Raw genomic sequence first — 13,485 nt, forward strand, 5'->3', positions numbered from 1 at the left:
CTTAATCATAAGCCCAGCAACCCTGCAGTTGTGTACTTTTTTTTACCTGAATCCATCCACTGAGCAACGTAGATCTGTAGCTCACAACATACCATGAATTAACAAACCTCACTGAAGTATTTCATAGAATATCATCAAAATACACATATATCCCTTATAAAAATGGGTTATGCTGTGTTAATCAAGATACTGAATTACACAACATAATGGTTCAACTTTGTTCCCTAAGAAGGATAATACATTCCAGACCATCACCAAATCCTTTCCTTGATGTCTTCTAATAAAGCACTGTTATTTGGTGTCCTAGAAATCTTCAGTTCTACAGTCAGGAAATGACAGAACCATCAGGGAATCCTTTTTGGCTACTTTTCAATCCAAGAAATGAAAGAATTCAAAAGGAACAACACATCACGGTTGACAGAAAAATAGTATCCCTTAAAAGTCTGTATGACTGTCAACACAAAAATCAAACCTGAAGCAGGGATTAAAACAAATGAATTTTCACATGCTTTGTGCCAAATAAGCCAATGTTTAACCAAAAAAAAAAAAAGAAAAGAAAAAAAAAAAAAGGGCAAAAAAAGCCAGCCTTTAAAAATAAGGAACACACTGGAGAGGTTCAAAACAAGAAAAAAGACTGAAAGTGACTGTGTCTTCAGGACTGTGAATAGATGGCAATTTCAGAATCCATCCTTCACAGAAAGGCAGCTTTTAGAGAAATCTCTTGAGGTCAAGTTTTTCACTCCTCGGTGCTGGCATTTTCACAGAGAAACAAATACTTCATTCAACCTATGACCACACAGCAATCTTCTTGCATGATATTATTCATTCTAAAACTCACCATTCTTCACAGTAGACTGTTGAACAAGACAGACAATTACTCTTAAACAGATTCAGTTAGGTAATTCCTCTATTTTCTTGAAATAAAGAAGGGGCATTTAACTTAATCTGGACTATGCTTGTTTTATCTCAACCTCTAGACAGTATTGTCAAAAGCATGATCAGGTGCTGCTACACAAATATTTCCCAATTATTTAAGGCAATCAATTTGGATTTGAACTTGCCTCTTCTTTGACTTCTGGCCTCTCACCCAAGGGAAGTTAATTCATTGTCCAAGGTAAACCTTTTCCAACGATTTGTAAGCGAAAAACTGAGAAGTTCAAAGCAACACTACAAGATGTAGACACTGATGTCTCTGCAAGATCTGAGTAGCATATAAAATGTTCTATGAACTGCAATTTCCAAGTAAACAGTCTGAAAGTTGTATACCAAAGATAAACTTTGGAATTTCTTCATGTGTTCGTACTCTTAAGAAAGAGACTTACGCATCATCTATTAAAGTCACGTAATCTCTTCTTTTCTTACCTTTCTCTGCTTAAAAAGCTCCATATGTAACTAAGAATCACTTAACAGTGAAGTCTTAAGTTCCAATCAGATCATTTTGTCTCTTATGCGAAGCACTGTACTGTAGGCAAGCATCAATTTGATTCAAATTCATTCCTAAATATTTACAGAAAAATACTGATTAACTCTAAACCCCCTGTCTTCTAAGATATTTTAACTCACAAATACAACTTCGGTTATCTATAAAACACAAAATAGAGCCACATGTTGGCAACATCACCATCTCCTCATAGAAGCATGCTCAGACTAGGGTGGCACAAGAGAATTCCAAAAACCTTTTGCAAGATCTTATCTGTTCTGGTGCAGACACAACAGGAAAAAGCAAGAAGAAAAAAAATGTTTCCTCTCCACAAAACCAAAGTATTTGGTTTTTATCCAGTTCTCCCAGACTATATTCAACAACCCTTTCCTAAAAAGGAAGTTTGAAAGCAATAAAATTGTATCTGCTTAAGATACTTCCCAGTATTTTCGCTGTTATCTTAATGATTCATTTTAGCTTCACTTTATTAATTTTGGCTTCACTTCCTCACTATAATACACTGTCTACAACACTGAGCACATTTGCTGATTGTTCTTTTTTCAGGTGGAACAGTGAGTGACAGGGGTACATCACATTCTTTTGTTTGTGTGTGCTAGACAAACAAAACCAAAGTTTCTTCAGGGTATGTGTGTGTATATATACACACAGAGACAGATGCATATAAGAAACAACAGACTTTATTGACAACCTTTGAACAGTGAGAAAACAAACCCTGGTTTGCCATTTCTGAAAAAAGAAATATTTTTATACTGTCATTTACCAGTTCGTCTACCAAAGATTTTGTTTTACAATAGCTTTCACCAGCATATTCTGTCCAGGTTGCAGACTGTATTGCTATCATGTTAATGGTCATCTATTTGCAAACCAGCAGGGAGCAAGAGTGGTTATAACCATTGCAATCACTTCTTCAATAACTTCCCTGAAAACTGAACAGCACATGCTGGTTGCAAGACGGTAAACTGCCAAACTCCCTCCTTGTTACCTGACAAGTGAAAAAGTAGAACCAGTGCTCTATATTCAACTCAAAATATTAAAGTGTATGCAATTTACTGTGCAACTGTGAAATATGTACATCCACTGAACAAAACCAGACCATTATATTTAAGGTAAAAAAATTACTTCTGAGGAAGAAAGTTATGTGGCTGGTCTCTCCAGAAATGACAGCTTTGAGCTGTTAACTTGAGTTTATGCCCATGGTCCCAACAAAGACATAATCAACAGACCACAGTAACAGGAAAAACCCCCAATTGATGATGTCCTGATGCTAGTCAATTGCCACCCAACATGAAGAATGCAATCCTGACTTTCCCCATTCATTGGGAAGCAGTCTTGCTGAAACAAAATTTGTTTATTGAGCTATTCCTCCTGGCTAGTTCCAACTATCACCTACAAAAATGTGACTTCTGGAATAACGGATAATATAGTAGAAAACCACCACCCAACAAACAGTCTGATCACCTGTCAAATCCTGCGCTTAATAACCCTCAGATATGACTCCCATATCATCTCTAGCAACAAAGACATTTTTCCAACAATAATTTTAAAATCCAAGAAAGATTTAAAGATTTTAGAAAGAAGTTACCCTTGAGAATACTTCTAGGCAATTTAGAAACTTGAATATTCATGTGCCAATTACAGAACTCTGCAATGAAGTTGCAGACCCTGAGGTTGTAATACTTCAGAAGAAACAGGAGCGGTCTTAAGAACTACATGCTAACAAACTTTACTTTGGTAACACTAGTTGAAGTGGCAAGTAAAAATAGTGCTATGAAACAGAAGTGATCACTAAAAAACAAAACAAACCATCAGTAACTTCCTGAAAATAGAGTAATGCATTCAGTACTCTTCAAACCTACTAATAAAACACTGGGTTAAGAGCCTATTACTGAAATGTTAGAAAAAGAGAATAGGTCAGCAGATGATTAGCTGGACTTCCTGAAAGACATCCACCTTCTTCACAAAACACTACTGACAGAAAAAGAAAATAATGCTTAACAACAAACGTTAGCTAAGCAAAATACAAAATGGCAATACACTGTGAATGACAGCCAGCATGTAAGTCATCTGCAAAACAGGTAAGCAATGATCAATGCAAAATATTTAGAATCACAGAGTAAAAGTCACAGAAGTTACAGTGAAACTTTACAAACACCATGAAGGAAGCATATCCATGCATTATTGATGTTCAGTATGCAGTTGTGGTGGAGGGGGGGAAAAGCCAACACTCAGATGGTTTACTCTGCTTCAGCTGCAGAAGAGGCCCTTTTCAGTCCAGTTTTGCCCCAAGCAAAGAAATGTGGGCTGGCTCAGCTGCCTCCTCTCACATGCTGCCTATTACTCATATGGTGAACATTTTTCAGCCATATAGCTCTATGTGGCAAAATCCTTCTGGAGTTGCATGGGCAGGGTGGCGAGAATATCCTAAAATTGAGGTCAAATCTGATTCCCACTTCTTTCTACCCGCAGTCTGAAAATACCCACATGATATGAAAAGCCTTTTTGATTAAAACAAGTAAGGAAACAATAATCAGGGGTCAATCAGCATTACAAAGAAAAAGAAAACATTTTACTGATAAAAAAAATAAATCTGTAAATGAATAGTCTAGTGATATGGTGAGAGCTGGGGCTGAATTCCTCACTAACTTTGAAAGAAACTCCACAAAGTAGCAGGAGCCTGAAGTCAAAGAGCAAAACTGCAACAGGCCCCAATCCTGAAGTGCAAAAAACCCAACTGTAACATGGCAACCCCGAGAACTGCCACAGCAGCTGACTCCAGAGGGAAGTTACAGCCGAAGAATTTTTTGGGCCTCCTAGCAACATTCTTCACTGTCATCAGACACCACAGTTGATGTTACTAAAAGTTGGTGACTGTCTGAACAAGTAGGGGCAAGAAGAAAGGGTGTGAAAATCCTTTTCCTGATTAGTCATGATCTGCCTGATAAACAATCATCAGGATGGAAAGAAACAGTGTGATGAGTACCCATAGAAAATACAGTTAATTTGACAACAGTAATAATACTATACATTGACTGCCTTTTAACAGGCATTTCTCTTAATAATTGTTAGTATTTTCCCATATCAGCATGAAATGGCACATATATATACAAAAGACAGTTATGCAATTCATAAATCGTGTGCTATTTCTACAGAGGATTTTTATTATACTCAATAGAATTATCAGTACTTGAGATGGAATTCTTATCCTTTTTATTGAAAAAAATAATACAGCATACTCTTCAAACTTTGTTTTCTCACCTATTTTATGATGCTAACTTTTGAATGAGATGGAGTTTAAGAGTTTTAAATTTAACTGGTGATCTACTTTTAAGAGTAATTTCATTTAAGATCAGAATATTAATTAGACCAGTTTCTGCCACTCATTTTTATAATAAAGTAATTACAACAACCACACTTGTTACCATGAAGTAAGTTTTTCTAATTCTCTCCATTCCACTCAGAATACTTGGAATTGTGCTGAAACAGTGTTGGTATAGACAATTTATGACACTTAATACATTAATATTATTGGCATAATTTAATTAAGACTTAAATCCCCTGCACTTTTGCTGCATATTGGTTTGGTGGTTTCTGAAGCTTTTATATTACAATTCTGACATATATAGCTATAACAATATAGATGTAGAGAAAAAAGTGAAATTATCTGGAAATACTCTTCTTGCAACACTTCTGAGAAAAATGTCTCCTAAAACACAATCAAAAAAATTTAGTCTTATCACACTTGAATCTTTATTTAAGATTTGTCTTTGACAAAAAAATTTAAGTCCTAGCTATATGTTTGAGTAAATGTAATGTTAATTGATTATGATGAGGTCAAAAACATTGGCATCTACATTGTCTTTAAACGTCATCCTGGACCAGGCCCTTCTGCTGCTTTATGAAAGCAGGAAAGTATTATTCTTAACTGATTGTGCCTGCCAAGTAAGAACTCGGCACACACATCAGTGGCTGGATATATGACAGTCTTCATTTCCACAGGGATCCAGGTCTAAATTCAATGAGTTTAAATCATATTTTTAAAAAAACAAAAATTTAGCAGTGAAGATTTTCCTCTTCTATTTTTGGTAATGAAATAGCATGAAAGATTTTCCTAAGTAGTATAAAAAAATGGTCTTGCTATATGAGCTGCTAACTTTATTTTTAGAGGCTCGGTATTTGAAATTAATGGCAGCCTTTGTTTATTTTTCATTTATCTGCTTTTAAATACTTACAGTGAAAAATACGGAAATCAATGTATGGATGAGAACCTCTTCTCTCTGTTTCAAATCCTGCCCGACTTCTTACTCGCACATCTCCTAGAAACAGGGTCAAGAGTGAAATAAAAGTGTGGAAGAGTGGCAGAGATAAAATGCAAATGAACATAGCCTGGAGGGGTAAAGATTCATGTACTTAATGGAGGAGGGTTATTCAAACAATAGGCCTACTTCAATGCTTTTTGTTTTAAAAGGTGAAATTCAAAACAAAGTTTGAAGACTTGTTAAACATGCAATCGCATGCTTTCTTGTCAAAAATCTCTCCTGCCTAAGCATACGTTGCCAGAAGCATGTGATAAGCATTCAGATGAAAGTAGGAACAGCTTGCTACACCAGTATGGTAAAAATGCACCTTAATATGACAGGAAACAAGAACATTAAAAGTAGATTTGTTCCTCGGTAACACACACAAAACGATAACATTTTGTATAATACAAAAAAGATTCAACTTCTAGAATGGTAGCTTTTAGCAAATAAGCTAGTTACAATATGGGTTTATATTACAGAATAGAATATTTTCCCACTAGCATTTACTTACTTGTGCTCAGCTGTTTGAATATTACACAAGAGCCTATTAAAATACCAAAACTCAGTATTAAAATTATATCAAACTATTTTGTACTGCAATTAGCTTCAACCTGAATCTTTCAGCATGCTAGTTGATTTCTACTTATGCGTATTACCAACTGAAAGCTGATCAGTATTCTTTCATTAGGCATTAATGCATACAAATACTAGTTCACCTGGATTAAAAGCTTTCACTTAAAATCCTTTAGCAGTTACAAATTTGGGCGAACCTTTGAGGATCAAATGCAATACTGTTTCCCTCCTCAAATCCTAATAAATAAAAAAAAAGTGAAAGCTAAGATGTGATAACGTTCTGGTTTCTCATTATGAAAATCCTTCAAATACAGTATTCTCCTCTTCTTAAATACAGCTATTTTCATATGATTAAAACTAAGTATTTAACTTGAGGAACTAAGACTGATTTTGTAAGAACAAAATTAAAATATAGTGATTTAATTTACAGAAACTGGTAACGGCTTGAGAGTGTTTTTTCCCTTTTCTGCTCCAACCTGCTAATTTGTAACACCGAAGCAGGCAACTTGTCAGAAAATAGCTAAAGATATTAACCAAACATTCAGTATTATACTTTTAACACTTAACAGGTATCTTTCCAGAGATACGTATCTATAAACACTGCCATATCTATAGTGACACTTCATGTGAATGTTATCTTGTGAGGCACACTGGAAGGACCACAAAAGATAAGTAGGCCCAGGGCTCCCCAAATGAGTCTGAGTTCACATATCAGTAAAAACATACCAAATACGAGGTTTTCAGTTACTACTCCTCTGTTTATTTGAAACTGAAAACCTTAACGGAACTGCTAGGGAAAGGAACCCAATTACTACCTGTAAATATTACTTCTCAGACCACTGACAGTATATTATTTATAAATGTTTCAAGCATTCCTCTGAGCAGAGTGCAAGAGGCTTGTCTTGTTCCAGGCAATACAGAGGCAGCAAATTGTAGAACTCTTCTGCTAGGCACAAGCAACTGATGAATTTTATTTACAAAGTAAATTAATAAAAAAGAAAAAGGGAGAATACTTTGGAAAAGAAGAGGCAAATGCATTAGTAGCTGTGTATGAAAATATCAGTCAGTATACATGGAGGAAAATGCAACTTTCATTACCTTTCACCAATATTTATCTGGGAAACCAGTCATAGCTACAGCTGTGTGAATGAGTTCACCAGCTGAATTAAAAGAAAAAAGAAGAGTTTTAGTTGAGCTAGTTTATAACAGAAAAGGTCGTTTAGTTTTCAAGGCAGTTTTAACATTCCAAATTTACTAACCATACTGTGAACTAGCAAATGTTTTCAGTCAGTACAAACTAGGCTTTGGTGAACAATTTTACTTGTTCAAAGTGTCAAGAACAGGAAAAGTTCACAGAAGAATAGCTGAAGAGTAACACGAAATTCTGCAAACAGCAAAACAAGCAGGTTCATCTGATAACCGATATCCAGAAAAATTCTCTCTGCTTTGTTCTTTTTTATTTACTACTAGTCTAACAACACAGACAGGATAACATAACCCTGTTCCCTTGAAATGCCTGCAGTGTTGCAGATCTTAAGTAGGAAAACAAGAAAAACCGTCTACAAGTGAAATGCAGAAGTCCAACTAACTACATTGCTTTTAACACAAGTAAGTAAAACATCTCTTTAGAGAACAGTTAGCTGAAAGAAATGATATACTAAAAACAAAGGTAAAATGGGGTATTTACTTGCTTACATATGAAATTAGAAATTCCCAGCAAGGAAAGCAAAATATTTTCATTAAGTATTTCTTAAACAGAATTCTCTCTCCTCAATAGTGGTAGAAGTGGAGGGTATTTTGTTAAGAATCAAGATCTAAAAAATGTATTAAAAAAAAAAATAATAATCATCCATTCTGGAAAAAGATACCACTTTCACAGGACTGGAATTTATCACAGTGAACAAAGTAAAAATTCCTTTTAGGCAAAATCGAAGGCATGAAAACTGTCTCCATTATCATTGTACAGAACTACTGCATTTTTCAAAATTTCAGACAATAAATGTGCTTGGAAAAAATTGGTACGAGTGGAATTTGAAGATACCATACATCCACCAGAAGTTTTTATATATATAAAAACATAAAAAGGAATAGCATCAAACTGGTTACATATTAGCACATTATGAAATTATGTGCTATTAGTACAGCGAAACTAATCTCTACTACACATGTATAGTAAGTCCAAAAACATCCAGAAATACTGGACCATCATTATACATTTACTGTTCAGTTAATCTGAACTGCAAAGATTAATAGATCCCAAATGCACGCACTTCGTTGTGCTTGTACACAACATATTTGCATTGATTTGCTTGGGAAATCCTGTACAGGCTTTTTGTTACCCTATGACTCTGAAATGACAGAGACATGTTTATCATCATGGGTGACTTTTAAAAAGGCCAAAGGTATTTCAGGTTTAAGGGGCACTGTTACACAGTTCCTTCAAACAGCAACAGAAGTCCTATCATTATTATAGTAGCTGAAATATAATTAAAATTCAACAGAATTCTAAAACAAAAGAACTTATGAATAGTTTTCATTTACCTAGGCCTTGAAATAAAAAAACATAATCAAAGTGTTAACAAAACCTTCTGAAATCATCAGATCGCACCATGTGCTTACAGGTAAACTTCTCTGGGCAGGGGGGCAGAAGTGGTAGCAAGCTGACCATTTTAATCTCAAGTATCTCTTCTTTAGCCACTTTAGCCAGTTTTGAAGAGACTCCTGTGTTTCCTTAGGGGAACACATTCAAGTCCAGCATTATAATGAAAGCAGACTTCCAGGAACACTTTCTTCCCCCTCTGTAAGAGTTTCAAAGAATCAAGAGAAAGATTTAAAAACCATGAAACCTTCCTTTCAAAAATCTGATTTTGTGCACAACATGACAAAATACCTGTTTGGCTGAGTACTTCACTAGGTTTCTTTTTTTCCAGAATAGTTATAGGTGACCAGGACTGCTTGCATTTTTAAGACAAAGGCCATACAGGCAGAAACTCAATTGAAAACTGAATAAATACTGGAAGAAGGAATGCAAGAGCGAGGTTTGCAGCTACGACTGAAAACTGAAAAGGAATCACAGCTGTAACAAAACTTACCTTGAGACAGATTGTTTGGTTCCTACCCCTTTCTGAAAATTCCTGCTCACACCGCAAGGACAGCTCTGATACTTACGAGGCAGCTGAAATGCCATAGCTGACATCCCTGTGTGTTAGGGTTACATGGCACATACTTCATGCTACCCTAATACTCCAGCGTGGCACAGTAACAATGCAGCAGCTGCTTGTGGAGCTGAGGCCTTCAAGAGCAGGGGCAGAGATCTCCGAGATCACAGAAGACAGCTGGGAGCAGAAATTACTTCAAGGTAAACCACCCCAAGTCAAAGCCATGAAGTTGTGAAGAGCAGGATTTCCAGAAAGAATTACTAGCTTCAGAGATTAAAGCTCCTATTAAATTTGTTGGAGAAACAGATGACAGGTCAGCTGAGTATGCTGGAACTGAAGCAAAAGGAATACAACGTAACAACCACTATGGGAGACCAGCATGCACCTGCATGACACAGTAGCTTGCCTCCTCTGTTTCCCATCTGAAGTGACCAAGACCTCTAAAGGAAAGTAAAATGCTCCAGTTTTAGTTCAGAGGTACAACGTTCACCAATACAAGTAGTCAGTGTCCCATTCTTTCTACCCCATAAACAGCAGCAAAATTTTCAGGCAATATATAACAACAAGAAAAAGAAACCAGAAAGGGAAAGAAGAGAAAAATCAAGAAAGTATCAAGATTACACAGAAGCACTTACAAGAAATTTTGAGAATTCCTCCTAGTTGCTGAGAGAAGTAGCCATCTGAGGTGATGCAGATATATTAGCCCTTCCAAAGTCTTAAGAGAAAAATTCTACAATGCTGCATCTGTATCTATACTTTAAAATAGTAAATAAGCCACCCAGGAATGGCTTAGTGTATATTTTGGGAATGGGGTATGACAGATGAGTCATTAGTCACTGCTGTTTGTTTATGTCGACACTGATGAAGACAGCTATGAGTTAGTTGTTTATTTGTGTGCCCCTAAATTTTGATTTTTTAAATTGAACCTGGAAACACCGCCGTATCACAGTAATTTCTCTTTACTTGGAGCAAATAAATGAGTTTTCATTGGATTCCCACTGGAACAGCTGAAAATGCTAAAGGAAGCAACCTTACGCCAGCACAACTAGACAGAGGCAGAGGGAGGTGTCCTAGATACCCTTAGCTTTATACTTTTGGTGTGCTAAAATAAACACCTTATGGAGGTATATTTTGTTATTAAATATAGTCTGTTTGGAATAACAACCAAGTAATCAGCAAAAGCTCTCAGTTACAGCTGAGGATTCCTTACAGCTCAATCCACTAAAGTGTACAAAGGTAAACAAAAAACAAAACCAAATCCTTCACAGTACTGTATGGGAAATGCAGTACTTCACATTTCTTCCAAAGAATTCTAATTTAATATATTCATATTCTTGAATCTACTCCAATATGAATGTATCTACATTTCGATGCATCCAACTGTTCAGCTTTCAGGCTGGTCTTTTTTACAGTCCATTTACAAATACAACAGTAATAAATCTGTAAATATCTGCTAACTTGTACAGAATAGTGTAGGTAACATTTGGGAAAACAAATTGATCACCAACAAGTGAGAAAGTAATACAACTCATACTGATTTAAACATCCAATAAGCAATTTTTTGTTTGCTTGTTGGTACCCTCCTCCCCCAGCCAAAGTTATAAGAGGTCAATCCTTTAAAATGCCTTACCCCCTCTGAATAGCTAGCATCACTGAACAGCGACGGATGCCAGCAAGAGTTATGCTATTCATAACAAGCACCAATCACATAGTCCAAGAATTAATTCCAATGAGAAAACAAGTGAAAATTTAATTTACTTAACATCACATTCTGAATATATTCTAGTTCTACCTATAAGAATAATCAGAGAAAGATTTCAAAAGAAATTATTTTTCTCTCAGTTCAGGTGCATATATCAAGTACCACATGAAGTCATGCTTTGCTTTCTTCTAGATTTGAACATTATCATAAACCCCTCTGCAGGAATAATGAGCCTAACTACTTCATGGTACAGTTAAATGTCTAAAATAGCAAAAGAAATCAGATTATTCTCCCCAGAAATTAAGAAGTATTTTCCTACAAGCTGCATTTCTATATTTAGCAGATTAATTTTATAAAGATAAAAACACAGACATGTACTTACAGTACCTTTAATTCAAGCATATCAGTTAATTTAAAAAATAAATATGTTTTTCCCCTGCTGTGGAATTAACAGTACTCAATTTGTAGGATTTTGAAGCAGAAACACAGCATAAAATAAACTTAGTTTAAAAGCAAGTATCACAAAAATCAAGGAAACAAAACTACCTCAGGCCTGAATTTATGTTCTTGATTTTATGACTGGAGCAGAAAAAAAAAAAAAAAATCACATTTTGAGAAATTCTAGGAGTCATCCTGCTAAAAGGATGATTAAAAATGAAAACATTATTTTAAATTTTGAAAATTAAACAGCAGCTTTTCCAACAAACATTTAGAAGCCAGCATTTTCTGTCCTCCTCCTCATAACCAATCTCCAAAGTAATTACATTCCCTTATCAAAAATCCTTCAGTAGACAAGTCAGTGCTACAGTATTAACAAATTCGCAAGCTTAAAAAAACCCAAAACAAATAATTGAAAAACAAAAATGTGAATATATTAAGTCAAAATTGGACTTATATACACATATGCATGTGTATACCTACGTACATAGGTTATGACTAAATTCATATACATAAACACAAATGTGTACACATGCATATAGCTTACAACTTCAAATTCACAGAGAATGCAGCTAGGAATTTCCGGGGGCTTTAACACATACAATATACAACTAAACTGAAAAGACTCAGGGCAACTAAATCTGGCTGATTTAGTTGGAGCTAGTTAAGAATTTATAATCACTAGCTGTTGATGTTCATTGAGCTGCGCGAGACATCATGCAAGCATTCATAGTCCATTTCAACACAAAATCATAGCTCAAGATGGCTTAAATTAAGTGGCATAATTTTGCAATGAAACAGACTTAGAGTACATGCACAGTCCCCATGCCATCTGCACCACCAGCAGCCTCTAGAAGAGGTGGTGGAAGTACTGAATCCGGCAGCCAGATCTGCAAGAGCTTTGCATTTTTCTCCTCCCAATCACTAACCTCATGCACCCGCTATCACAGAGGGTCTCCCCTGGATGCTTCCCCTCCTAATTCTGTTCTCTCATTTTAATTTGGCTTTATCCTTTATCTAGTTGCCACTCTGGAAACATTCTTCAGTAAAATGATTAACTACTGGCCCTGTCATGTGTTTTCCCTTCTCAAGTCATCTTCTAGGATTAATAAAAGAAATATTGTTTAAAATCATATAATTATTTTCAGAACACCTTAAGTATTTCATAGCCTCAATGCTGAACTTTTAAAAGTGTGTGGTAAATCTCACACAAATGTTCTCTAAGCCACAGCTTTACCCACAAAGTAAGTTATCACGCAGAGCTGACAAATTCCATCACAGAAATAAAGTTCAGTCATGAGTCATTTGGAAAACTTAAATTTTACCAAACATGTTCAATTAATTGTAAGAGTTTTGTTTTTTTTAATATAGAAGTAAAACATCCAACACAATGGTTAACTCAATAAAAAAGGCAAAGGCAAACAACCAAAAAATCCCAGTCAATACAAAAGAACCCAAACTCTTCTAAAGAATCTAACCAGAATATTACTGAGAAAGGGAATGACAAGTTTAAAAATTTAAATATAAAAAAAATACTTTTAATCAATCATAAACATTAGAACTTTGCTATATAGAAAGTGGCATGCTTACCTAGCATACGAATGTACAACGCAGTCTGATCAGAGCTGTCATAGGAAATAGCTCCACGTCTCTGGAACAAAAAAAAGAAGTGTATTTTATGCATGTTAGAACCGAGCCTTTTTTAAATTGAATTGAAAATAAAGTCTCAACCGTCTATTTCCAATTTAAATGTAAAACTTAAGTTTTGAAATTTGAACATGCATCTTTCAATTATGTAAATACTGATTTTGGTTTAGGATGGGACAAAGGAAGGACAGGAATTGGTAGACAGGATCAGATTTCCCCTCCCCCCTC

General features: G+C 35.3%; 1 protein-coding gene across 1 annotated transcript in view; it reads right to left on the bottom strand.

Moving 5' to 3' along the window:
* Positions 1-13,261, bottom strand: part of PDE7A (phosphodiesterase 7A) — a gene marked incomplete at its 5' end in the record, with an annotated part of 33,089 nt that extends 19,828 nt beyond the window's left edge. The window contains 2 exons of the mRNA XM_010017608.1: positions 5,671-5,754; positions 13,201-13,261. Of these exons, the coding sequence (XP_010015910.1) occupies positions 5,671-5,754; positions 13,201-13,261 (145 nt within the window). The remainder of the gene's footprint in view (positions 1-5,670; positions 5,755-13,200) is intronic.
* Positions 13,262-13,485: the final 224 nt, after the last annotated feature.

Source organism: Nestor notabilis, unplaced genomic scaffold (assembly GCF_000696875.1).
Source record: "Nestor notabilis isolate BGI_N333 unplaced genomic scaffold, ASM69687v1 scaffold6157, whole genome shotgun sequence".
NCBI classification, from domain to species: Eukaryota; Metazoa; Chordata; class Aves; order Psittaciformes; family Psittacidae; genus Nestor; species Nestor notabilis.